Genomic DNA, 27537 nt, shown 5'->3' on the forward strand with positions numbered 1-27537 from the left:
GGTGACCTGGCCTCCCCCATGGTTGGAGACACATGCGCTCTGAGCAGGCAGGGCCAGCTGGGGGAGGGGGCTCCTTTGCCACCCTGGGTAGCAGGGGACCCTCTTTGGCCAAAACCCCTAGATCTGAGGTATCTCCAATCTTTACCTCAAGGGGCTGTTTTTTGGAGGGAAGGGGCTAGTTGCCAGGACAACAGTCCCCAACCTCTGCCCGGAACAAAGGGGCAGGCAGGAGAGCCAAGAACTGGGTGTTCTTTCCCTGCCAACGTGACTGGCACATCCTGGCAGCTGGCACTCGGAGGGCCATGTCCTGAGCCGCCAAGCCTGGCCACCTCAGACAAGGCCGCTCAGTGTGGGGGCAGTGGCGGGGGGGGGGGGTGGTGGCTGCAGCCCAGAGAGGTGATGATGAGTTCCTGGTCAGCCACCCTCAGGCCTCTGTCCTTCCGGTACCTTCTGACAAGGAAGTCTGCCTCCTCTGCCCAGAGCACTTCACAGAAAGGACAGGGGGCCTCAGATGTCTGGTTCTGAGCTGGACAGGCCACCACGGGGACAAAGGCCACGTGGAGGACTTCCTGCTGTGGGACAGCCTGGCCTGGAAGGGTTTGGCCCATGGGACAGTGGGTCTTAACACATCTCCCCTCCCCCAAGCCTGTTGCCACCACCACACAGGGGGCAGTGGACAGCTGGCGCCATGAGGGCGGGGGGAGGGGGTGTGGGAGTGGGGGGGGGGCGGGACAGGCCAGGGCCTGCATGTTAAAAGACCCCGGCTTCCTGCAGCGAGCGTGCCTGAGGAGACAAAACCTTGCCTTCTGGCCACGGGGCCCCAGTTGTTCGGGCTGTCTACCCACTGGTTGGATCTGCAGCCAGGGGAAATGGGCAGGCCTGCCATGGCCAGGGTAGGGCTGCCAGAAAAACATACAGGACACGCAGGTAAAAGAGTAATTTCTTAGCATAAGTATGTCCTTTGCAGTATTTCGACCATAGTTACGCTAGAAGTATTCACTGTGTATCTGGAATTCATATTTAATTGGGTATCCTGTATTTTTACGTGGTAAGTCTGCCATCCTAGGCCAGTGGCTCTCGGAGAGGCAAAACTGAGCTCACCAGTGTCCCCCCCAAACTTGTTCCTTGTCTGGTCCCAGCTTCAGGGATGGTCCCGCTATCCCTGCCCCCACACACACCCCAGGGCCTCCAGCTAAAGGTCCACCCCAATTTCATCTTCTGAGTCATGGCCTGTCCACTGTCCCTCTACAGTCTCTTTCCCATCTGCCCCACCCCCTGCAGACCCCGCCACAAGCCATCAGTTCCCACCTGCCCCCACCACACTATGGTCTTTCCTCACCTAGCTGTGCTTTCCCAAAAGATTTCTGCTCTCTCAGGACCCCAGGCATGGGCCATCGCCCCAACCTGAGTCAGGTCCTGTCACTTGTCTGCCCACAGCCCTCCAGGGCTCCCACCTTCCTCAGGGTAAAAGCCCAAGTGCTCCCCACTTCCCTTGAGGTCCTGTACAGGTACCTCCCTGCACTCCCTTCCTCCCTCTCTCCCCCTCACTCACTCTGCTCCAGCCACCTGGGCCTCCAAGCTGTTCCTCCAACATGCTGGGCACAGCGTTGCCCCAGGGCCTTTGCACCAGCTGTTACTACTGCCTGGAGCACACCCTGTCCAGAGAGCCACACAGTTTAGCAGCCTGCCCTCCTCTAGGTCTTAGCTCAAATATCACCTTCTGTCGTGCGGGAGACCCTGCTCACAGCGCCATGTGTCGTGCGGGGCGGCCTGGGGTGTCTCAGCTCCCGCTCCCCACATAAGAACGCAGGACATGGTGAGGCCAAAAAGGAACACCCACAGAGCCATAGGTAGGGGAGTCATACCACTATACTCTCGCTGGCGGCTGGGTTGGAGACACAGGAACCAGGAGCCACACAATTCTCAACCCTCACTGCGCCGCTTGCAGACTCAGCCACCATCTTCTTGCTAGCCCCCCATTTTCTGCTAGCCTAGCCACGGCAGTTATATTAGTGCCCAATGGCTCACTGGTTACAGCTGACGGCCAACTAGCCACAGCTGATGGCCATTTGATCACAGTCGATGGCCATTTACTCCCTGAGCCAGCACCTTCCTATGTGAGGCCGAGAGCCTGGAAACTGCTTTTTGGGGCTCTGTCCCCACACCTTCTCAGTGAGATCTCCCTTGTCTAGGTTTATTTAAAATCGCAAACCACCCTGACTCTCTCTCCCCCTTTCCTGCTGTATTTTTCTCCACAGATCATACCACATTCTACCATACTATATAATATGTAGTTTGTAGTTTTGTATCTGGTCCATCTCCCTCCATGAGGGCAGGGATTTTCTCTGTCTGGTTCACTGCCATATCCCCAGCAAGGCACACACAAGGCACTTAATAAATACTTCCTGAATGAATAAACATCACTGTGCCTGGAATGTCCTCCTTAAGTCCCACCTTTTCTTCAAGACTCACCTGAAGCAGATGGGCTTGTTTTCCTCTTTCAGGTCTTTACCCACAGGGCAGCCCAAGAGATCTTTCAAATGCTCCAACCTGCCCTTGCTGACCTTGCTCTAGACCCTTCTGTGGCTCCTTAGTGCCCTCAGGACTCAGTCAGCCTGGCCCTTGCCAACCTAACTCTAACTCCATTTCTCCTTCCTGACACCCCTGTCCCCACCATGCTCTGCCCTCCAGCCTCACTCTGCACCATCACACTCTCTGTTCCCTCTGCCTGGAACAGCTCTTCAGTATTTTCACCTGCCTGACCCCTATTCATCTCTCAGGGCTCAGCTTAGATACCATCTCCTCCTGGAAGCCTTCCAGGGCCTCCCGACCCCCCACCCACCTGGGGCCAGTATCTCCTCTGGGCTCCACCATGCCTGTGCAACCCCCCTCACTGCACTCATCACCCTCTATTTTATCTACTTGGTCACCAGAGCCAACTCATCCATCACACAGGAGACCCAGGGCTCACAACACTTTTAGGGACCTACAGAATGGTTTCACTTTAATTTCTCTGTAAATCAGAAGGAAAAAAAATGAGTAAAGTAATACCAAGTCAGCTGTAAAAAACCATTTGCAGTATTTTTTCATGGAGGGAGGGACCTGCAGTGGCAAAACGCCTCAGGCTCGCAAACATCTTAACGTGGCCCTGCTGGTCCCATGTGTGTCTCCCCATTGGACTATGAGTGCCCACGAGGTTGCACAGGCCTGGCACATTGGAGGTGCTTAATTATTGTTTGTTGAATGGCTGAATATCCACTGATCACTGGGTCCTCAAGGCCAGGCCTGACACAGCTCACACATATTAGGAGATGCTTGACACATAGATGGACAGAGGGAAGGGTCAGAGGGCAGACACGTGGACTGACACCTGGACCAGGCAAAGACCAATCTGGAACCAGCAGCGCCACCTTGTGGCACAACACTGGCCTGCCTCTCCCTCCCCTAAACTCAATAGAAAAGAACTGGAGTTTTGAGCCTTCCCACTAGAAGGGGGTGGAGGGGAGGAGGAAGAGGAGAAAGAGGGGAGAACGGGGAGGAGGAAGAGGAGGAGAAAGAGCAGGGGAGAAGGGAAAGGAGAGGGAGGGGAGGGGGAAAGGAGGAGGGAAGAGGAGGAGGGGAAACGGAGGAGGAAGGGAGAAGGAGGAGGAGGGGGTGAGGGAGAGGGAGGAGGAGGAAACTGTTCAGAAAACAGCAACTATGTCTTACCTCCCACCCTGGGGCTCCTGGACAAGTATTGCCCTCCAGGAGCTTCCCCCAAGGTTGGGAGGTGACGGTCTCCATGAAGACGTGACTGGGCAGAGATGTCAGATTTAGCAAAACCAACAAAACAAAAAGGATGCCCAGCAGCTCCATTTGAATTTCAGATTAACAATGAATAATTTTTCAGTATAAGTATATCCCAAATACCGCATGTGCTATACCCCTAAAATGTATTCATTGTTGACTAAAATGTATTCAAATTGAACTAGGCATCCTGTATCGTATCTGTCAAACCTAGCTTGGGAGAACTCGGGGAGGCAGGCAGGAAGGCTTCCGGGAGGAGGGGGCAGTGCTGGTGGAAAGGGAGTGCTGTAGCTGCCCTTTCCTTCCCCTCCCCCACCCATATATGCACATGTGCAGTGGCAAATGACCCTGACTGCACTCACAGGGGACTAGAGTTGGGGGTTGATCCCCATACCAGGGAAGGAAGTGAGCATGATTGTCATTTTGTTCAGAAAATGTGGGGCAAAATCACCAGGACTTTATTTTCCAATTCAGAATTGGGTTACAGCCCCTAAACCACGAATATTTTGACCACATCCCAGCACTGAAGGCCGCTTGGAAGCTGAAGGTTACCAGGCATATCTCCCTGTGACTTTCAAGCTATGTGACTTTGAATAAGGCACTTCACTTCCCTGAGTTCTATACATCCCTGACCCCTTCTCTGCCAGCTCTCCCCATCCCACACTCTGCTCCAGCCACATTGGTATCTTGGCTGCACCTCCAACTCACCAGGGATGGTCCAGCCTCAGGGCCTTAGCACATGCTGTTTCCTTCTTTAGAAACACTCATCCCAGATTTCTACATGGCTCCTTCCTCTCCTCCCTCAGGAGTTCAGTGTTCAAATGGCACGCAGAAAGGCCTCCCCTGACCGCCCTATTAAAAGTCGCAGCCCCCACATTCTTGATCCCAGTCCTTCGCTTTTCTTCTCACTAGCACTTGCCATCACCTGACCCATTATGCATTTTACTCACTTATCTTGTTTATTGTCCGTCTCTCCTACCAGGTGGTGAGCGCCACAAAGCCAGGATCTGTTTTACTCACTGCTGTGTCCCCAGTGCCCAACTCATCAGCTCAACAGAAATTGTGGAATGTATGAACGAGTAGAAAAAAGACCTGCAAGCAAATGTGAAACTTGTGTCTGTTATAGTTTATTGCTTAAATCATTTTGGGGTCTGACTCACTTGCAAATCTAACAAGCTGCATGTGGCTACTTAAATGTGACTATTCAGTGTCTTGGTGTGCAACAGCCATATGGTATTAGTGACCACCATATTGGATGCGGCAGAATTCTAGGACCTTTAACAGCTCAGAAAGCTCTACTGCACAGCGCAAGGTTAGACCCTCTCAAAAAATTACACTTAGTCACAGACATCAAATTTTTTTCCAAGTTCTTTCTGGAGGTTCCAGGAAGTCCGACCTCAACCCACATCATTTAACAAAGGTGGCAAACTGGTAGCCCCTGGATTGCATGAGGCCCCACTTGGGTTTTACTTGGCCCAGCAGTTTTCTAAGAGACAGGACACTGCTTCTAGTCTGGAATTCCTGTGGATCTATGAATCCCTGGTGAGCCTCCACAGGGCAACGCCCTGCCTGTCTAGGCAGGGTATACTGACGCCCTATTTACCTCCTACTTGGCCCCTGGGGACATCTGAATTTGACACCTGGTTTATAGACCAAGAGGATAGATGTTAGTTTTTGGGGGGAGAAAACAAAAAAAAAAACCCGAGTGGGTGCAGCTTCAGGAAGGGGTTGATCCAGGAGTCAGAGATCCAGGAATTGGTCCCTGCATTGCCCCTGGTAGCCCATCTCTGTGCCTCAGTTTTCTCCTCTGTAAAATGGAGACAAAGGGACACATAGCATTGGAGAATTAAGTGGCACTATACAGGTCAGGGTGGGCAGAAGGCACTGAATATCTGTCCACAGCTGTGGTTAAAGCTGTTTATTAATGCTGGGTGGGGTTTGTTTCCCTCAGTCTTGTGCCCAGGGTGGGAGCGTGGCCCCTGAACATTGAGTTCTCACAGCCTGTTTGGCTACTGGAGAAAAGAGGACCCATGGGACCCCAGGGTCACACTCACCTCCCAGGACCAAGTTCATAGAGTCACTACGTGGGGCCAGTTCGCCCTTGGCTGGATCTGGCGTTCTACACGGTTCCCCCCCAGCCAGGGACACAGGGGGCGCGTGCCCACCGACTCCAAGTCCGGCCCTTCCTGGACTTCACTTGTGACTCCAACGTCCCGGGCCGGAGACAGGCGTGGCCTGGCTGCCCCCAACACAATTGGTCCTCCGGCCCGTCACTCCCGGGCGCCCGCCCCCCAGTATAAAAGCCGGCCCTGGCCCGGTCCAAGACGGTTTTGGAGCTGGCCTTAAAGTCGTGGCCGCCGCGCCTGGGACGTCCTGCTGACCGCGGTGAGAGGCAGGGGTGCCCTATTGAGGTGGGGGGCGGTGCCCGCCAAGTCCTGGGGCGCCCCACGGGAGGAAGGGGCGGAGAAGGCCTTCCCAGGGACTCTGCTGGTCTCTGCGGCCGGGGGGAAGGGCCTCCAGCCCGGGCTGAGCACCCCTCTCCCCTACCCCAGTCCAACTTCTGGAGCAGCCTAGATTTTCAAACTTTACTCCTGAGACTTTCGGGGGGAGTTGCGAAAAAGCCCCTAGAAGTGGCAGCATCAAGTGGGGGAGACATCCCCCGCCCCAAACTACTTCTCCAAATTTAAAGTGTGCTTTCTTTGCAAACTCAGTTCGGAGGTAAGCCGAAGCCCATCCTGCACGGGAATCCCGCCCTCCCTGGGACTTCAGCCCTCCGCACCCTTACTCACCCCGGAGCTGTCCTTCTGCCTAGCACAGCCCCTCCCCTGCAAATGGGTTTTCCGCCTGGGGCTCTTGCCCCAGCTGACAGTGGGGAGGTCGCAGGCAAACCCCGCCCCTTCCCCTGGGTGGGTGTGGCCAGCGGATTGACCAGGATGGCGTCAGGGAAGGCCTACCCTTATCTGAGTCCTTGGGACTTCTGTCAGGACTGAAGTGAAGGGCCGGGCCTGGGTCCTTGGTCTCTGGGAACTTTGGATCTCGGATCTTAGCGTATCCTGCCTGCAGCTGGACGGCTGCGCGCTTCCAACCAGTTGCAGCCTGCTCTTCTCTGGTAGCTGGAACTGACATCTGCAATGTTTACTCTTGGTTAAACCGGTTCCTCGAGCTATTGATGGGCAAAGGGGATGGGAGGGAGGACTTCTAAGCTGCCCAGGTGAGCTCAGGCTCTGAGGAAGGTAAGGGAAATAACGGGAGTCAGGTGATCACCAGGGGCAGGCTGTCTCCTCATCCACTTCCCAGTTGGGGGACCTGTGCAGTAAGCAGGACGCTCTTTCCTGGCTGGCTTCACCCTTTGTACACCGCAGCCAGAGTGATGCGATATGGATGTTTATTGGGTGCAACTCTTCTGTGCCAGGCTAAGCTCCACATGTGTAGCCTCTCTCCTCTGATCTGCAGAGACTCTGAGCTAGGAGCGGTTATCCCCATTGTATAGATGTGGCAAGCAAGGCTCCGAGGGCAGGGTGCTGCCTTCCCAAGCTCCCACTGCTAGTGAGCTGCAAAGCTGGGATGAAAACCCAGTTTGGACTCTAGAAGTGGTGCTCTCAAAACACTAGGTTCCACTTGGAGGACGGTGAAACACATCTGGGCCCCTGTCCTCTGGAAGGAAACTCAGGATCAAGGTCAGGAGCTCTCAACAGGCTCACCCCAGAATTACCTGGGGAACCAGCCTTAAGGCAGGCATGACCATTAGCCCCATTTTACAGGTGAGAAGACTGAGACTAGGGTAGAGGAATCTCCTTGCTCAACATAGCGCAGCATGGGCAGAGGTGGGACTCCTGGAATCTAGTGCTACGATCTTCTATGCATGTCATCTCACCTGGCCAGGCAAATGGAGCACACCTGTGACTCCTTTCTCACCTGCAAATGTGTGCATTAGACTCACCTGGGGAACCTCCCTCGCCCTTCCCACACCCCTGAGTCTGACTTGATTGGCCTGCAGTGGGGCTAGGCCTCTCAACAGTTTGGTCTCTGTAACAGTTTCTAATGGTCTAACAGTTTCTTTTTTAAGCTTCATTTTTTTTTTTTTGAACAGGTAATATTACATACCTGGCTCAAGTCAGAAGTTCGCCCCAGCTATCCGATCTTCCTTCCTGAAAGGTGGCAACCTTTAACAGTTTCCTGTGTCTCTTTAAAGATTCTGTGCCAATGTAACAAACACTTTTGCCCCTTCATACCTTTTGTGTCTTAACAATATCTTGATCCAGGTCAATTACATGTCAATTTCCATTCTTTTCCCAGGCACTTGGCTAGCCTTTTATTTTCTTTATTCCCCTTCTGCTGGGCAACCAGGTTAACAGTGTCTTGTGACCCACACAGGAACACCCGCCTCTGTCCATGTGGCAGTACAAGTGTGGGATAGTCCTCAAGACCCACAAGAGGTTTGTGGGTCAAAGGGAAGATTCCTCTTGAAACCTGGTAGCTATTGGCAAATTGTCATGCAGAGGTTTTGCACCATGGGTGTCTCTCTGGAGTATTGATACAGGTGATCCCTGGGAGGGGCTGGCTGTACCCTGACATTGCCTCTCAAGGTGTGGCCCCCAGATCAACTTGTTAGAAATGCAGGCTCTTGACCCTGCTGAGTCAGCACCTGCTTTTCAACAGGCCCACAGGTCCATGTTAATGATTGAGAGGCGGGGCTTTCACAAATGGGGGTCAGAGGGCAGGTATGAACCTGGACTTCCCCCTAGAAGGAGAGGCAGGGTAGACTGTATCCTGACTAGTCCATCTGTCTACAGTGCGTGCTTCTGAGAAATGTCTACCAACGAGACAGAAGCCCCTGCCAGCACCCCAGTGACAGCAGAAGAACCAGTACAGCAGGTGAGGAAGCACTGGGATTTATGGGGTGAGGTAGCCACGTCATGGTTCCGTGGCAAGGAGCCAGGGAGCTGCTGGCAGCACATGGGGGTCAAGGGATATCTTTGCGAATGGGTGGTGGACAGCCAGCAGACAAACTCATAACAGGGCAGGAGAACCTGGAAGCTCAAAGGCTCTTGGGAGAACAGGGGCACTGTTTGAAACTGCCTGGCTCCCCCCAAACTAAATGTTCCCTTCCTCTGGAGGTTCTCTTAGGGATCTCCTTCCTGGAAGTCCGTCCCTATTCCTCTCCCCTCTCTGCAGTTTAAATAAAGGCCCCTTTTAATAAACTATTAAGGTATTATCCACATACTATAAAATTCACCCTTATGAAGGGTACTACTCGCTGAATTTTAGTAAACTACCAAGTTATGCAGCCATCACCACCATACAGTTTTAGAACATTTTTCATCTCCCCCCAAAAGAGACCCTATACCCACTGGCAGTCACTCCCCATTCCCCCTTCCTTCTTGGCAACCACTCATCTAGTTTATGTCTCTATGGGTTTTCCTATTTTGGATATTTCAGTTAAAAGGAAACATAAGATGACACCCTTTTGTGTATGGCTTCCATGTAGCATGAAATTGCTTCATTCCTTTTTTAAAATCGAGGTAAAATACACATAACATAAAAATATACTATTTTAACCATTTTAAAGAGTACAGTGCGGTGGCATTAAGAAAATTTGCAATGTGCAACCATCCCCACTACCTAATTCCAGAACTTTTTCATCACTCCAAATGGAAATCCCATCCCCATTAATAGTCACTCCCATTACCTTCTCCCCCAGCCCGACAACTACTACTCTGCTTTCTGTGGATTTACCTATTCTGGATATTTCATGTAAGTGGAATCATAAAATCATTTTATAAAAAAAGCCTTCCTTGTTACGAACCTCATAAGTGAAATCGTACAGGATTTGTCCTTTTGTGTCTGGCTTATTTCACTGAGCAAAATGTCCTCAAGTTTCCTCCACATTGTAGCAGGAATCAGAACTTCCTTCCTTTCTAAGACTGGATAACACTCCATTCTATGGATGGACCACATTTTGTTTATCTATTCAACTGTCAGTGGACACTTGGGTTGCTTGCACATTATAAGCTATTATAAATAATGCTGCTATGAATGTAAGTGTGCAAATATGTCCTCAAGACCCTGTTTTCAGTTCTTTTGTCTGTATACTCAGAAGTAGAATTGCTGGATCATATGGTAATTCTATTTTTTATTTTTTGAGGAATTGCCATAGTGTTTCCCACAGCAGCTGCACCATTTTGCATTGCCACCAACAGTGCACAAGGGTTCCAATTTGTCCACATCCTCAGCAGCTCTTTGTTATTTTCTGTTTTTGTTTTTGTTTTATAGCAGCTATCCTAACACGTGTGGGGGTGTGAGGTGGTAGCTCATTGTAGTTTTGAATTGCATCTCTCTAAATGATTTGTGATTTTGAGTGTCTTGGCCATTTGGAGGCTACATGTTTTTTAAAACATATTTTATACTGCATATTCTTTTATCTACTTACCAATTCATAGACATTGGGGTTGTTTCCAGTTCTAGCCACTATGAATAAGGCTGCCTTTAACTGTCAACCGAAAGTCGCTGCCACCAATCTAATGCCAATAGGATTCCCTAATCTGGGGTGCAGTAAAAGGAGAGACTTCATTCAAGTGAACAGTTTGCAAACCAGAAACACAGCCTCTAATGGAAACCAAAAGTGTGATCGAGTGCCCATCCTGGTCCTGATTGGTCCATTTTTATGCAAATGAGGAAACCAAATTTGCAGTTTGGTTGGGCCACATAGCACTGTCCTGGTTAGTCAGAATTGTGCGTCCTGACTGGCCACTATGGAGCCACTCTGATTGGTTGATAAAGATGCAAATGAGGAATAGCTTCGCAGCTCCAATTGGATGGGGCAAGTCTCAGCCCATTGGTCGAAAAACAATTCCACAGACTCCTTTAAAGTGTTTGGCTGAGCATTCAGGAGCAGTGTAGGAGCCTTGGTCCCTCAGTCTGTGGCTTTTCCCTGCAATGCAGTGCACATGAGGGGCCTCTGTCAACAATGGCTGCTGGACTCTTGATTGTAAATTTGGGCCCAGTTCACCACAAGGAGTCCTTCTGGTATATATATTCCTTCTTGAGGTTCAGAACATTCAAGCACAAGTCTGTACACGTGTGTTTTCCTATCTCTAGGGTAGGTTTCCAGGAGTGAAATTGTTAGGCCTGTGGTAAATTTATTATTAAATTCTGAAGAGACCACATAGCCTGGAGGCAGACGGCCCAAGTCCAAGGCCCAGCTTTGCCACCTACTGGTTTTGTGATCTTGGGTGACTTGGCCTCAGTTTACTCTTTCGTAAAACTAGAGTGACACTACCCATCTCCCAGGACGGGCAATTAAGTTCTATGAACAGCGCCTGTGAGAGTTAACTCTTCTGCCAGTGTCTTTACACGCATCATCTTTGCAGCTCCAGGACAGGACCAATTTCCCATTTTATGGAAACTGAAGCCCAGAAGGGCTGTCGCAACTACTCAGTTCCATTTTTTGTAGCGTGAAGGCATCCATATTCCGTGTATGAATGAATAGGTGTGTCAATTGGCTGCATGTCAATGAGACTTTATAACCGGGGAGCAATGGAATATTATTTAGCCATAGAAAGAGATGAAATACTGACACACAGATGAACCTGGAGAACATTCTGGTCAGCACAATAAGCCAGACACAAAATGAAAACTAGGTGATTCCACTCACGTGAGGTCCCCAGAGGAGTCCAATCCATAGAGACAGGAAGTAGCTGGTGGTGCCGGGGGCTGGGAGGGATAAAGAGTTAGTGTTTAATGGAGACAGTGTCAGTTTGGGAAGATGGAAAAGTTCTGGAGATGGGTGGTGGGGACGGTTGAACAACAATGCACTTAATGCCACTGAGCTGTGCACTTAAAAACGATTAAAATGGTACATTTTCGGCTATCTACATTTTACTACAATTTTTAAAACAAATGAAGCATTGATACAGGCTACTACATGGATGAACCTTGAAAACATTACTCAGTGAAAGACGCCAGACAAAAAAGGCCACAGAATGTATAACTCCATTTATACGAAATGGCCAGAGTAGGCAAATTCTTAGAGACAGAAAGCAGATTAGTAGTTGCCAGGGCTGGAGGAAGGGGAGAATGAGTGAGTGACTGTTAGTGGATATGGAGTGATGCACATATCTTGGAATTAGTGGTGATAGTTGTACAACCTTGTGAATACACTAAAAACCCCTGCATTGTGCACTTTAAGAATGACGAAATATATGACATGCGAACTAGATCTCATAAAGCTCTTAGAAAAAACAGACAAGAATAAAAAAATCAGGTTGTGGGCTGGACGTGGCCTGTGGTCCCGTTTGCCGACCCCAGTTTTAGACCCTAAGCTCTGTGAGAGTGGGGTTCTTGTCTCTTGTCACTGCCTGGCACACAGTGGTGTCAAACCAATGAGCTCCAGAGCTAAGATAAAGGAAGCACCTGGAGAAACCCGAAGTTCCTGGCTTGTGCAACCGCGTGGATGCAAAGAGAGGGTGAGCTGAGCCACTTCCCTGGCCGGGAGTGAGAGCAAAACTCACCCTGAGTTTCGGGCCCAGCGCCACCAGCCTCCCCACCCCCAGCCCAACCAGTCTCAGCTGCTTCTCCCCCTGTAGCCCAGCGTGGTGGGCCGCGTGGCCAACATGCCGTTTATCAACTCCACCTGTAACATGGTGTCAGCGGCCTACACCTCCACCAAGGAGAGCTACCCCCACGTCAAGACCGTCTGTGATGTGGCGGAGAAAGGCGTGAAGACCCTCACAGCAGCCGCCGTCAGCGGAGCCCAACCCATCCTGTCCAAGCTGGAGCCCCAGAGTGAGTGAAGCCCCGAACGCATGTAGCCTCCCCTCCCGGCTGTTTGGGGGGGTCTGCCCCACCCCTGGCCCTGTTCCCCAGACCTGCAGCGACTAACCTTCCCGGGACCCCAAGGGATGCTCAGGCGCAGTAACCATCATATGAATAGCTCTGTCTGGCCCCACCTTTGCAGTTGCAACAGCCAGTGAATACGCCCACAAGGGGCTGGATAAGCTGGAAGAGAACCTGCCCATCCTACAGCAGCAGACGGAGAAGGTAACAGACCTCCAGCATCGGGAGCCCCTGTGAGGACAGGGGCCTAGCTAGGTACTGAGTCTGTGGTCCACCTTACCTAGAATAGACAGTGTGACAGCGTACTCCCTGGTCCCTCTTCTGTCTGCCGCCCCGCGTCTATTTCCCACTGGGCAGGTGGACAAATGTTCTAAATGCCAGCCCGATCTCCTCAAAATTCCCTTGTGTCTCTCACCTTTCCCAGAGAAAAAGCCAAAGCCCTCCTCACAGCCCACCTGGCCCTACATGATCTTGCCTCCCTGGCTCCCTGCCCTCATCACCCACCTCACTTGCTTCACTCCACCAATGCTGACCTCCATATTTGGTGTTTTGTAACATCAGTGCCCGTATGTACTGAACACAGTGATGGAAACAGTTCTTGCTCTCATGGAACTTTCATTCTGTGGAGGTGGGGGAAGACAACGAACGCACTCAGTTCAGTCCTACCCCAGGACCTTTGCATGTGCGGTTCCTTCTTTGTGGACCCGGTTTTCAGGTCTCTGTTTTAATCGTGCCTCTTCAGAGGCCCTCCCTTCCCTCTTAAAGAAGGTCCTTCTAGCTCAGCACTGTCCAGTAAAACTTTCTCTGATGTCCATGTTCTTTCTCTGCACTGTCCAATGTGGAAACCACCAATCAAAGGAGGCTACTGAGACCTTAGAATGTGTTTGGTGTGACTGTGGAACTCCGTTACTAATTTTAATTATTATAAATTTAAATAGCTACTTTTAATTTGTAACCATTACCATCCATTTTAGAATATTTCATTACCCCAAAAAGAAACTTCACACCCCTTAGCTCTTAATCTCCTTCCCATCAAACACCCCAGCCCCTGGCAACAACTGATTTACTTCCTGTCTCTGTGAACTTGCCTGTTCTGGACATTTCACATACATGGAATCATACACTGTGGCCTGTGTATCTGGCTTCTCTCACTGAGCACCGTGTGTTCAAGGTCCATCCACGTTGTAGCGAGTGTCAGCGCCTCCTTCCTTTTCATGGCCGAGTAATACTCTGGTGTGTGGATGGGCCACGTTTTGTCCATTCATCTGTTGATGGACATTGTAGGACGTTTAGTACATTTTAGCCAGTTCTTGGCTATTACGAATAATATTGTCATTCACATTTGTGTACAAGTTATATTAGTTTTTCTACAACATAAAATTCACCATCTTAATCACTTCTAAGTGTCCAGCTCAGTGGCATTAAGTGCACATTCACACTGTCATGCAGCCGTCCCCACCATCATCTCCAGAACTTTCCATCTCCCCAAACTGACACTCTGTCCCCATTAAACACTCACTCCCCTCCCCTCCCCCAGCCCCTGGCCCCACCATCCACTCTGTCTCTGTGAATGTGACTCCTCTGGGGACCTCCTGTGAGTGGGATCACACAGTGTGTGTCCTTCTGTGTCTGGCTTATCTCACCGAGCATCGTGTCCTCCAGGGTCATCCACGGTGCAGCGTGTGTCAGGATGTCCTTCCCTTTTAAGGCTGAGTAATATTCCATTGCGTGGGTGGACCACATCCATGTAGAATGCAGAGATGCTGATGCTGGCCTGTCTCATAGGTCCTGGCAGACACCAAGGAACTCGTGTCGTCAAAGGTGTCAGGGGCCCGAGAAGCCATGTCCAACACCATGTCCAGCGCCAAGGGCACGGTGACCACCCGAGTGACAGGGGCGGTAGACGTGACCCGAGGAGCCATGCAGAGCGGCATGGACATGACCAAGTCCATGGTGACCAGTGGTGTCCAGTCGGTCATGGGGTCCCGTGTGGGCCAGATGGTGCTGAGTGGGGTGGACACTGTGCTGGGCAAATCGGAGGAGTGGATGGACAACCACCTGCCCATGACGGACTCCGAGCTGGGTGAGTGCAGCCTACGGGCCAGGGACCCCTCCCCGGACCTTCCCACTTGGGTCTCCTCTTGGCCACCCCAAGTCTGTCTGTTTGAATGAATATTTAAATGAACAAATAAATGCCTGGCGGGGAAGGGGAAGGACAGAGGAGAGTCTGAGTGATTTTCCTGAGGGATTTGAGCACCTGCTGAGCACCAGGCCCTATTCTAGACACAGGGACACAGCAGTGAGCAAGATGGAAGCTTCTGCTTTGTGGAATCGATGACCAGTGCTTGAGAGAAAAAAGAGCTGGCTGAGGAGGGACGGGAGGTTTCAGGACACAGGATAGACGAGGGAGGTTGTATTTTAAGAGGCCTCATGGGAAGGTGGCATTTGAGCACAGAACTGAAGGTGGAAGGGAGCGAGCCATCTGGATGTCTAGGGAAAGAATGGTCCTGGGAGAAGGGCACAGTTCATCCCGAGGGAGGACCCTGCCTGGTATGTGGGAGGAACAGCAAGGAGCCCCCGGTGGCCAGATCAGAGTAAGGAAGAGGAGGGCATGGAGGGGATGGAGGCAGGTCATGCCGGGGCCGTTTGGGCAGGGAGGACTGGCTCCTTACCCCAAGGAAGGGCTGTGGGCAGAGGAGGCCTCAGACCTAACTCAGGGGCTCACAGTTGCCCTCTCGTGGCTGCTTTGGGGAAGAGACAGACTGGGAGGCAAGGTGGAAGCTAAGGGACCAGGGCAGAGGCAACTGCCCAGGTCCAAGCTGGCGAAAAAGGGGGCTAGACAAGGTGGGGGCAAGGAATGAAGACGAATGAAACCATTGGCACCAAAGCACCCAGTCCCACTTGTGGTCTGTATTCATTCTCTCATACCCACGACTTTTGCGGTGGGTCTTGACTCCATTTCAAGAGCTGGCCCTCTTGTGCACACATGCCAGGGACTTCCAGCGTGCCCGTAGCGTTGCCAACTCCAATGCTGACAGCAGCAATGGCCCGTGAGAGTTGCGAGTAACTAGGCAACCTGCTCTGTCCAGGGGGCAGCCGCTGCTCGACCCCGGCCAACTGACCAGAACTGGTTTGTTTGATGAGGAGCCAAACATCTGGGAGAACTGGAAAAAGTTGAAGACAGACTAGATCAGGGTTTCCCAACTGTTGATATTCGGGTCCAGGTCACTCTGTGGGGCCGTCCTGAGCCCTGGGGGTGCTGAGTAGCATTTCTGGCCCCCACCTACTCAGTGCCAGGAGCACACGCAGTCGTGACCACCACAAATGTCCCCAGACCTTGCCCAGTGTCCTCTCGGGGGCAGAATCACCTCCCAGATGAGAATTGCCACTTTGTTCTAGAACTTCATGTAAATGGAATCGTGTGGTTCCCTAGTGAGTGAACAGCTCCTAATCATTACCTGCGTTTCTTTTTCCGTTTGGGATTGCCACGGGTCGCTATTGAAAGTGTCACTTTTTTCTCCATAGCTGGGAAACTTCCATGGAGAAATTTCTCTGCCGTTTTGATTACCCGTAGGTACAGTTTATTGAGGAAAAGCAGGGCAAACGGCTAACATTTCCCCCTTTATTTGGGCATCGTGAGCTGGTTCACCAGTGCCCTTCACGGGTCAGTTGTGAATTCTTACATTATAGGTTTGCACGCGTGGATTAACACAACATATTCCAATCCAACACATTTATTTTGACAATTCATTTGTCCCATTGTTTTTGGCTGTCTTGGAGCCCCCCCCTTGAGTTGTTGGCTGTGAGTCCCCATGATTCTCCCTGAGAATCCTCAGCAGAAACGGGAGGTCCCTTGCTTTTTGGAGAAGCTCAATGTTCTACGAGGCCCTGACAATCTTCAGCTCTGCAGCACGTGGCTTGAGTGTAGTATGTCACTTGTCCTTTGAGTTTCCAAAACCCAGCTCTGAACCTCTTGGAGGATGGGACCTGGCTGATGTCTTCCCTGCCGAACCCCAAGTTCAATGCCTGCCAGCCCATAGTGGGGGCTCAGCCTGAGTGAGACTCAGCTTTGGGTCTCGGCCCCTGAAAGCTGCAGAAGCAGGGTCTCCTGGGAGGAAGGTCTTGAGCCAGGTCTGGGAGCCACAGCCTGGGAGAACAGATCCTTCTGAGCAGCTTAGATTATCTGTGTCTGTCCCCTAAGGATAAAGTCACTAAGCAGAGCGGTGCTTAAGGTACTGGGTGGTCTGTAGGTGAAAATGTGATGAGATGTTGCAGTGCTGTGTTAGAACTAGGTGTGCTCCTCGGGGGCCTGGGCTAGGACAGCAGCCCTCCTCCCCACTCCCCAGGGTTCTTCCCTTTGCTTAGAGCACCTGCCTCTTCCACAGGGCCCTGCCAGCTTCCTCAGACACGCCAGGACGCTGCCAGATATCCTTGGCCTAAATTATAATGCTGGTTTCACTTCTAAGGGCAGAGCTCTGGGGTTCCCAGTGAGCCATGGGGAAGTTCTGGACATCAGCGGAATGGGTTCAAAGTGTTGCTGGTTTTGGATTGCGCTTTGCAAAGCCGCCTGTGGTGGGAGAATAGGGAGGAACTGTTTTTCTCAAAATGCAGGCTTTTGTTTTGCTGCCTCGAAGTGTCCTATGTCTTTGTTTTTTGTTCAGTTTTTTAAATGTCAGCATGAAGTGATTCTTGCATGACATGACGTCTCTTTGCCAGCCAACTCTAAAGCCACATCTGGCCCATCACCCTCTTTTGTAATTAAAGTTTTATTGGCACACAGCCACGCCCATTCATTTACATTTTGTCTATGGTTGCATTTTGTCAGTGGTAGAGTTGATTAACTGAGGCACAGTATAGCCTACAAAGCCAAAAATATTGACTCTCTGGCCCCGCACAGAAAATTCCTGGATTAGAGTATGTTGTTCCAGAATTTCTAACGTTTATAGGAATAACTGAATTCCCCTGAATGGAGGCTTACCTTGATTGTGCAACAGATCGATAGAGCACGTGGGATTGTATTGCTTTATCTTCCACTATCTTTCATTTCTGGAGCAGTGCCTAACCCAGAGAGGCACAAATACGGGGCTAAAATGGAGATTCCACTTAATCATTACAACAGTGCTGCTGTTCCTGTCTGACTGCAGCATCTCTCACGTTATCTTGGTCATACATTTATATTCCCTGTATTGTTTATGTAAAGTTGATCTTTTCTTTTTTTCCCCTTCTTCCGCCTCCCCCGCAACTCCGGTTCAAGCCTTTGTTTCTCAGTCTAGTAGTGTAGTACACAGCTCCCTGGCCCATGCTGGTATTATGAGTCTTACGCTCCCCCAAGCTGAGGCAGTCGGTCACTGGTCATCTGTCGGCTCACACCGGCTGCCGGCCGCTCACTCTGGCCGCCGGCCACTCTGGCAGCTGCTGCTGGCAGCACGCGGTAGCCCACGGCAGCACACAGCAGCTCACAGCAGCTCACACCAACCTTCCGCTGCTCAGGGCAGCTCAGCTCCAGGGAGAGCCATTGGTCACAATCTTAGCTGTAGAGAGTGCAGCTCACTGGCCCGTGTGGGAATCGAACCGGCGACTTCGGCGTTAGGAGCACAGCACTCCAACCACCTGAGCCCTTGGGCCAGCCCATAAAGTTGATCTTTAAATTAACTTTTCCAGATTCTTTTAGAAAGGAAACGTTATCACTATAAATGAAAACCTGCTATAAATAGATAATAAAAATAACTGAACATTCATTTGTATGTCTTTTTGAGTATAAGGTAGTCCAAATTTCATACTTCAGGCAGCTCTGACTTGGATGGTCATACAGAAGGGGAAACTGAGGCTTACTGGCAAAATCACTTCTGCATAGAGACCATGAGGTGGCAAACATTTTCTTAATGGGACAGATAGTAAATATTTTTGGCTTTTGGGGCCATACAGTCTCTGTGGAACTACGCATCAAAGCCCAAAAGCATAGATAAGAGGTAAATGCATAGGTGTGACTGTGTGCCAATTAAACTTTATTTATAAAGGTAGGTGGCATTTGGCCCAGGGGCCATAGTTTGCAGCCCCCCTGCCATCGTGGGGCATCATAAAGCCAGTGAGTTAGTAAGTCTGGATTCGAACTGAGATCAGGTTACTTACAAAGCTCAAATTTATAACTACTATGTTAAAGTTTAAAAGGAACAGGACAAAATTATCAGGATAGGCAGTTTTCCATATTGTCTTGTCTTCATGAGCACTTTCTGGACTAAATAGTACTGACTTAGCTGCTATTAAGATGTTCTTGTGTGGTGTCTTGGTTAGACGGCCTGGATTCAAATCCTAACTTGCTATTTCCGAGCTGTGTGACCTTGGGCAAGTCAGTTAACCTCTCTGGGCCCCAGTTTCCTCAACTGTAGAACCGGGAGAACAGAGCCTCCGTCACAGAGTTAAGATTTAACAAGAATGCCCATGAAACACCTAAAATGTTGTGAAAAATTGGCCACTATTAATTTGTCTCAGGCACTAATACAGGATCAGCCAACTTTTTTCTGTAAAGAGCCAGATAATAAGTATTTTCGTCTTCGGAAGCCAAGAGGCCACTGTTGTAGTTTGAAAGCAGCCAAAGCCAACATGTAATGAACGTGCTTTGTTGTATTCACAGGTCATACAAAATCGGAGACAGACTGGAGGTGGCCCGTAGAACAGACCCTCATGCTAGTCTGAGGCCTCTTAATCCTGATAAGCTTGGTTTCCATCATACCCATTTTGCAGATAGGGAAAACTAAGGCAGGGAAATCCTTCACTCTGATACCTCAAGGCTTGCAATTCTCAGACCTGCAAAACTCGGGTGGTCCATGCAATCCAGGGCCACATGCTTTAGTGGCGGGGGGATGCGCCTGGGTTGCATGCCCTGCCTGTGTCTGGGCCTTCATGAAGCTTCTCCTGCCTCCCCCCTGCAGCCCGCCTCGCCACATCCCTGGAGGGCATTGACATCGCATCTGTGCAGCAGCAGCGGCAGGAGCAGAGCTACTTCGTGCGTCTGGGCTCCCTGTCAGAGCGGCTGCGCCAGCGGGCCTACGAACACTCGCTGGGGAAACTGCAGCACACCAGGCAGAAGGCCCAGGAGGCCCTATTGCAGCTGGCACAGGCGCTCAGCCTGGTGAGGCCCCGCCAGTGGCGTGGGGGCGTGGCACAGCAGCATTCGTTCGTGAACCCTCCTCAAACCCAGTGGCTTATTGCTCACCACTCTGCACGTGCCTGGGCTCGCTCAAGGGGCTGTGGTCCTGAATGAGTTGCAGGGGCCGCCATAGCAGTGCCCCATAGGTGGGGGTTTTAAACAACAGACATGTATTATCCCACAGTAGTGGAGGCTGGAAGTAGGGTTTCCAGGTGGGAATTCCTGCCCGTTCTCAGGAATTTTTTCACTTTCCCGTTCCTGAATCCTTAGAAAAGTTGATCGGGAAATCGGGAAAATCAAGTCCTTGAACCCAGCAATACCCACAATGGGACAAACATACTACTCACAATGTATCTCTTAGACATTTTTCCTATTTATCGCTAGAGTTTCCAGACAGGAATTCCCACCTGTTCTCTAGAATTTTTTTTCGCTTTTCCGTTCCTGAATCCCGAGAAAAGTTGGTTGGGAAATCGGGAAAATCGGCTCCTTGAACCCAGGTGGTTGGTAGTATTGACCGTCACTTTGTGGAAACGATTCATCATGGAGAACAGAAAACAGTTTATATCTCGGAATTTGGGAAGGGGAAAGCAAAAAATTTCCTGAGAACAGCAGGAATTCCCACCTGGAAACCCTAGCAGGAAGTCCAAGATCAAGGTGTGGGCAGGGCTGGTTTCTCCTGAGGCCTCGCTCCTTGGCGTGGAGATGCCATCCTCTCCCCACGTGCTCTTGTGGGCTTCCCTCTGCATGTCTGTGTCCTCATCGCTCCTTACGAGGACACCGGCCCTGTTAGGGTCCACCCTCATCACCTCATTTTATCTTGATTAGCTCTTTCACAACCCGATCGCCAAATATAGTTCCGTTCCTGAACTTCCTGTTCACATTCTGGGTCCTGGGGGTTAGGCTTCAACCCGAATTCAACATGACTTTGGGGGGGACGATTCAGCCCATGACAGATTGGCTGGAGGCTGGGCTCCCCCTCCAGCAAGCTAGCTCAGGCTCTTCCCCTGAAGAATGCCCATGAAGCGCTGCGTACTGTTCACCGGGGAAAGATCCAAATTCAGCTGCTCTGAGAGCCTGTGAGCACTTTTTGTCTCGTTTAAAGTCAGTTTCACTGAGGTAAAAGGTACATTAAAAATCACCCTTTTTTAAGTATGCCGTTTGAGGAGTTTTATAAATACAAATAGAACATATCACTACCACCAAAATCAAGATTCGGAATACTTCCCTCCCCCCACATGTTTCCCCTGCCTCTTTAAAGTCGAATCGACCCCACACACCAGTTTTTTATTTTTCTGTTCTCTATAGAGTTAAATTCTTATGATTTCCTCTTTACTTTCTCTGCTGTTATATATGTCCTCTCTTTTAAAAAAATTTTTAATTGTGGTAAACCACACATAGCCTAACATTTACTGTCATAACCATTTGTAACTGTCCAGCTCAGTGGCATTAAGTGCACTCACACTGTTGTGCAACCATCCCCACCATCAGCTCCAGAACTTCCTCATCTTCCCAAACTGACACTCTGTCCCCATTAAACACTCACTCCCCTCCCCTCCCCCAGCCCCTGGCCCCACCATCTACTTCCTGTCTCTATGACTCTGACTCCTCTGGGGACCTCCTGTGAGTGGAATCACACAGTGTTTGTCCTTCTGTGTCTGGCTGATCTCACTGAGTATCATGTCCTCCAGGTTCAGGTTCATCATGTTGTAGCAGGTGTCAGAATGTCCTTCCTTTTCAAGGCTGAGTACAAACCCCTCGCAAGCACTTTTTAAGCCTCTACTTCTGTCTGCTTATGTTCTGTTGGCCACAGCCAGACATGTGGCCAGGCCCAGCTGCAAGGGGAGGGGGAGAAACAGATGAAATGGGAGTTCCTACAGAAAATTCGTGTGAAAACAGCACACACACCCCCTTCCTTTATCTCAGATAAAAGGAGGACTCCCCAGGCTCCTTCTGGAACCCCCCTCTCCGGGCTGCTTGGGGATGCATGGAAACAACCTCCTTTTCACCACTCTCTCTCCTGCTGCAGATGGAAACCGTCAAGCAGGGAGTCGATCAGAAGCTGGTGGAGGGTCAGGAGAAACTACATCAAATGTGGCTCAACTGGAACCAGAAGCAGCTCCAGGGCACAGAGGGGGACCCAGCGAAGCCAGAGGTACCCATTGGGAGGAGGGCATGGGGTGCTTGGGGCTTGACTTTTCTCTCCACACCTCTGTTGGACCGACCTGCCTGGAACGCTTCTCCCAGCCTCACCTCCCATTAACTGCCTTCAGGACCCTCCAACACTGCCTCCAGGAAGCCTGCCTAGTTTTTCACTCTTGGGTGTGGCTGTTGCTTATGAATCTGGGACACTTGATAATGTGTCTCAACCTGCTAAATTGAAACTCTTGAAAACTTTTCTTCCCCATCTCACTGTCCCATCGAGTCCTTCATATTCACCCACCTGTCCCCTAGTAACTACTTCTAGCTTTCTCTGGTCCCTCCAATCTATCGCAACCATTGGCCTCTTATACCCTGCTCTGACTTTTGCCACTTGTACTGTCACTCGTCGCAGCTTTCATGGAATCAACACATTACAAATTCTCATGCCTCATTCTGAACAACACCCCTTCCCCCCAGTCTTAAGCCTGTACTAACACTAGAGCTTCTCAGCTTAACCTCTCTGGGCCTTGGTTTCCCCGTCTATAAATGGGACAGAGGACCTTCTACAGGGTTTTTAAGATGAAATGAGCTAAATGTGTCCGTGAATGTTCACAACAGCATTATTCACAATGGCCAAAATGTGGAAACAGCCACTGCTGGATGAATGGATGAACAAAACGTGGCCCACCCATACAGTGGAATATTATTCAGCCATAAAAAGGGGTGAGGCACTGACACACGACATGGACGAAGCTTGAGGACATTATGCTCAGTCAAAGAAGCCAGACACACAAGGCCACACAGTATGTGATTCCATTTACGTGAAATGTCCACGGAGACAGAAAGTGGATATGTGGTTGCCAGGGTTTAGGGGAGGAGGGGATGGGGAGGGAATTCCTTTTGGGGGTGACGGAATGTTCTGGAATTAGAGGCGGTGGTTGTACAACGTTGTGAATATACTAAAAACCACAGAGTTGTACACTTAAAAGGGTGAATTTTCTGATAGGTGAGTTATATATATATATAATATATGTATATATATATATACACACATACATATATGTGTGTATATATATATATACATATATATGAAAGATTAAATGAGTTGATACGTAAAGCATATAATAAGTGTTACAAAAGTGATATTTATAAAGATAGGAGTATCTCTACAACTGCACAAGAGCTCAGCATTCAGACACAAACCACCTAAACCTGCTTCTCTTCCGCCAACTGCTGAACACAGCGGCCAGAAGATACAGACTCGTCGGCACCTCCCTGCCACGTTCAAGTCCAGAGGCCTCAGCTGACAGCGCTCAGGGCAGTCCTGCCTCCTGCCTGCTCTGATCTCCCCAGCACGGGGAATTTTTAAGGATCTGATCTAAACTGCAGGCTCCCCCACCGCTTACAACTTCTGCCTACAACGTTCTTCCAGACCTCTTTTTTTTTTTTTAACTTTTCAAAAAACAATTTTGAAATATAAAAATGCCTTGTACTGAGCTATAATTTGCATACTGAACAATTCCCCCATTTAAAGTGTACAATTCAGTGGTGGTTTTGTACACAGATGTTCCTCCACTCACCATGGGTTATGTCCCGATCAGCCCATCGTAAGTTGAAAATACCATAAGTGGAAAACGCATCTGATACACTCACCTACGGAACACCGCAGATAGCCCAGCCTCCGTAAACGTGCTCAGACACTGCTGGGCACAGTCGTCTCGCGGCTGCCACTGCTCAGTGTCACGGGGGAGTATCGTACTGCCTGTCGCTAGCCCGGGAAAAGATCCAAAATCTAAATTCGAAATACGGTTTCTACTAAATGTGTATGGCTTTCGCACCATCGTAAAGTCGAAAAATCGTAAGTTGGGGACCATCTGTATTCACAGGGTCGTGTGACTCTCACCACAATCCTTTTGGAACAATCTAATCACCCCAAAAGGAGGCCTAGTCCCCATCAGCAGTCGCTCCCCCTCCCCCTTCCCCAGCCCCTGGCAACCGCTAGTTATTTCCTGTCTCTGATGTGCCTGTTCTGAACATTTCACATAAATGGAATCACACACTGTGGCCTTGTGTGTCTGGCTTCTCTCACTGAGCACCATGTGTTCAAGGTCCATCCAGGCTGTGGCGAGTGTCAGCGCCTCCCTCCTTTTCACGGCTGAGTCATAGTCCAGTATGTGGACAGGCCACGTTGTGTTGATCCATTCATCCGATGATGAACACTTGGGTTGTTTCCTCTTTTGGCTGTTGTGAATAATGCCCCTATGAACATTTGTGTACAGGTTCTTGTGTGGATGTTCTTCTGGGTGGATATTTAGGAATATATAAATATCCTGGGTCACGTGGTAACTATATTTTAACAATGTGAGGAACCACCAGTCTGTTTTCCAAAGTGACTGCACCACAAGCCACTTTGCGGGCTCTGATTGCTCCCCTTCCTTGTCAACACTTGTTACTGTCAGTCTTTTTTTTTTTTTTTTTTTTTTAAAGACACATGTATTCAGCGTCATGATCAGACTATTACATTTAGCAATCAACAGCATGGGTGCAAAAAAAAAAATTACATTAAAACCCTTTGTTGGAATGCTTTACACTTTCCACAGAACAGAAACTAAAATAACCTGTTATACAATTAGTCACAAATACAGTCCTCGAGTTTTTTGCTCATACACATGAGTATTGTCTAAAACATGTCTTCTTTGTAGCAGCTAGGCCCTGCCACCCCTGTGCTTGGCTGAGTTCACAAATCTGTTGTAACCTGTAGCTTCCCTGTCACTTCTCTGGCTCTCCTCTCCTGCTAAGCTTTGTTTCCTGGCAGTAAGTAAAACCTTCTGCCACTGCCATAGCTACTGCTGCTGCTGGAACCACCATAGCCACCTTGGTTTCATGGGTTGGCAAAGTATTGACCTCCACCACCATAGGGGCCAGAGCTTCTGCCTCCAAAGTTCCCTCCTTTCATGGGTCCAAAATTTGAAGATTGATTGTTGTAATTGCCAAAATCGTTGTAGCTTCCACCACGTCCAAAATTGCTTCCATCGTTACCAAATCCATTATCGCCATCCCCACTGCCACCATATCCTCCTCCACCACGACTGCCTCCAAAGCCACCTCGACCACTGAAGTGTCCTCCACGACCAAAGTTGTCATTCCCACCAAAGCCACCTCCTCGACCACCACCGAAGTCTCCAGAACCACTTCGACCTCTTTGACTGGATGTAGCACTGGCCATCTCTTGTTTAGATAGGGCTTTCCTTACTTCACAGTTGTGACCATTCACAGGATGGTATTTCTGAATGACAATCTTGACTACAGAGTCATGGTCACCAAAGGTTACAAGAGCAAAGCCTCTCTTCTTGCCACTGCCTCGGTCAGTCATGATTTCAATCACTTCAGTTTTCACACACTGTTCAAAATAATCTCTTAGGTGATGTTCTTCAGTGTCTTCTTGAATACCACCGACAAAAATCTTTTTCACAGTTAAGTGAGCACCAGGTCTTTGAGAATCTTCTCTTGAGACAGCCCTCTTTGGTCCCACAACTCTTCCATCCACCTTGTGTGGCCTTGCCTTCATGGCTGTGTCCACTTCCTCCACAGTGGCATAGGTGACAAACCCAAAGCCTCTGGAGCGCTTGGTGTTTGGGCCTCTCATCACCACGCAGTCTGAGTCCCCATTGCTCAGAACGGCTCCTCAGACTCGCATCGGTTGTTTCAAAGCTCAAACCTCCGATGAGGAGCTTCCGCAGCTGTTTAGGCTCTTTGGGAGACTCTGACTTAGACAGGACGACCGCGGGAGGGGTGACTTTAACGATGCTTACTCGGCGGCGTCCACTGACAGAAAGGAGTGATCTAACGAATGTATCTCTCTTTTTTTTTTTTTTTTAATTGGGGAAGGGGAACAGGACTTTATTGGGGAACAGTGTGTATTTCTAGGCCTTTTTCCAAGTCAAGTTGTTTTCCTTTCAATCTTAGTTGTGAAAGGTGCCGTTCAGCTTCAAGTTGTTGTCCTTTCAGTCTTAGTTGTGGAGGGTACAGCTCAGCTCCAGGTCCAGTTGCCGTTGCTAGTTTCAGGGGGCACAGCCCACCATCCCTTGCGGGAGTCAAACTGGCAACCTTGTGGGTGAGAGAACGCGCTCCAACCAACTGAGCCATCCGGGAGCTCAGCGGCAGCTCAGCTCAAGGTGCTGTGTTCAATTATTAGTTGCAGGGGGCAGAGCCCACCATCCCTTGCAGGAGTCAAAGAATTAAACCGGCAACCTTGTGGTTGAGAGCCCACTGGCCCATGTGGGAATCGAACCAGCAGCCTTCGGAGTTAGGAGCACGGAGCTCCAACTGCCTGAGCCACCGGGCTGGCCCCTATTGTCTGTCTTTTTGATTCTCGTGGTCCCGGTGGGTGTGAAGTAGTATCTCATTGTGGGTTTGAGCTACATTTCATTTCCCTGCCGGCTGATGAAGCCAAACATCTTTTCCCATGCTTATTGGCCATCTGTGTATTTTCTTTGGAGAAACGTCTGTGCCTGTCTTTCCATTTGACTGGTGTACACCTCATGGTTCAAAACTCAGAGCTGATATTCGGAACCATCATGCTAGGTGGCATCCCTGTGGAAGGGTTTGCTAAAGGTTGGCGGTAGAACCCCAGTTCTTATTTTCCGGGCTTTGGATCTGGTGTCCCCCAAAGCAGTGGTCCTCATGGCCCCCTCCCCACTCTGTCTCCTCAGCAGGTCGAGTCCCAGACGCTCACCATGTTCCGTGACATTGCCCAGCAGCTGCAGGCCACCTGCGCCTCGCTGGGGTCCAGCATCCAGGGGCTGCCCAGCCACGTGAAGGACCAGGCGCAGCAGGCTCGCCGCCAGGTGGAGGACCTCCAAGCCACCTTTTCCGGCATCCACTCCTTCCAGGACCTGTCCAGCAGCGTCCTGATGCAGAGCCGTGAGCGAGTAACTAAAGCCCGGGAGGCCTTGGACCACATGGTCGAGTATGTGGCCCAGAACACGCCCGTCACTTGGCTGGTGGGACCCTTCGCCCCCGGCGTGGCTGAGAAAGCCCCAGAGGAGAAGAAGTAGGATAAACAAGAAGGGGGCTTGGGGCTCCGTCCCTCCATGAGATGGGTGGACCTCTTGGCTCCCCCTACTCATCTCAGCTGCCACCTTGGGGAGCTGGGGCCCTCCAAACAGACCAGTCCCTCCCCCTATCTGAGCCAAGAGGAAGCACATCTGAGCCTCACCTCATCCGTTGTTAGTGCAAGGTTTCTGGAAAAAATTTCTCTAGAAGGTTCCAAACTTTTTGTTTTTCTAGAAACTTCCAAAAAAAAAAATAAGGACCCTTATTTTTTTTTTCCTTTTTTTTTTTTTCCTTTCTTTCTTTCTTAAAAGCCACGGATATAGTTCTTCTATCCCACTTGCTTTTCTCCATTAAGGGACCCGGATGTCATCAGTCTTTAGCTAACGGACTTGGACTTCTGGTCTGTGAAGTGGGCATCCTGGGATGGGGTAGAGGCGGAGCTACCGAGACACATTCTAGTGCAGAAGGGGGCTGAGGACGGCCTGGCCAGCCGTAGGTGCCTGCAGCTTCAGTGTTGCCTTAATAAAGTTTACCTGCAGCTAAGTACAAGCCATGTCCGTGTGTGTGTTCCCAGC

At 50.2% G+C, this 27537-nt stretch overlaps 2 protein-coding genes and 1 pseudogene across 7 annotated transcripts; 1 reads left to right on the forward strand and 2 right to left on the reverse strand.

Moving 5' to 3' along the window:
* Positions 1-344: 344 nt before the first annotated feature.
* On the reverse strand, positions 345-7864 carry LOC117038527 (uncharacterized; annotated as a pseudogene).
* PLIN3 (perilipin 3) lies at positions 6073-27523 on the forward strand. 6 transcript variants are annotated; one of them, XM_033134824.1, is made up of 9 exons: positions 6073-6171; positions 7877-7941; positions 8580-8661; positions 12372-12570; positions 12743-12825; positions 14407-14704; positions 19551-19750; positions 21795-21920; positions 26623-27522. In XM_033134824.1, the coding sequence occupies exons 3-9, from the start codon at positions 8596-8598 to the stop codon at positions 26962-26964; spliced, it is 1314 nt and encodes a 437-aa protein (XP_032990715.1). In that variant the 5' UTR covers positions 6073-6171; positions 7877-7941; positions 8580-8595; the 3' UTR covers positions 26965-27522. The 6 variants fall into 6 exon arrangements, with proteins under 6 accessions (XP_032990715.1, XP_032990712.1, XP_032990713.1 ...); XM_033134821.1 differs by having other exon boundaries at positions 26620-27521; XM_033134822.1 differs by lacking the exon at positions 7877-7941 and having other exon boundaries at positions 6110-6171; positions 26620-27521.
* Positions 24367-25812, reverse strand: LOC117038145 (heterogeneous nuclear ribonucleoprotein A1-like). The gene has a single exon (XM_033134825.1). The coding sequence runs from the start codon at positions 25551-25553 to the stop codon at positions 24789-24791; it is 765 nt and encodes a 254-aa protein (XP_032990716.1). The 5' UTR covers positions 25554-25812; the 3' UTR covers positions 24367-24788.
* Positions 27524-27537: the final 14 nt, after the last annotated feature.

The sequence above is a fragment of the Rhinolophus ferrumequinum genome, chromosome 18, assembly GCF_004115265.2.
Source record: "Rhinolophus ferrumequinum isolate MPI-CBG mRhiFer1 chromosome 18, mRhiFer1_v1.p, whole genome shotgun sequence".
Taxonomy (NCBI): Eukaryota; Metazoa; Chordata; class Mammalia; order Chiroptera; family Rhinolophidae; genus Rhinolophus; species Rhinolophus ferrumequinum.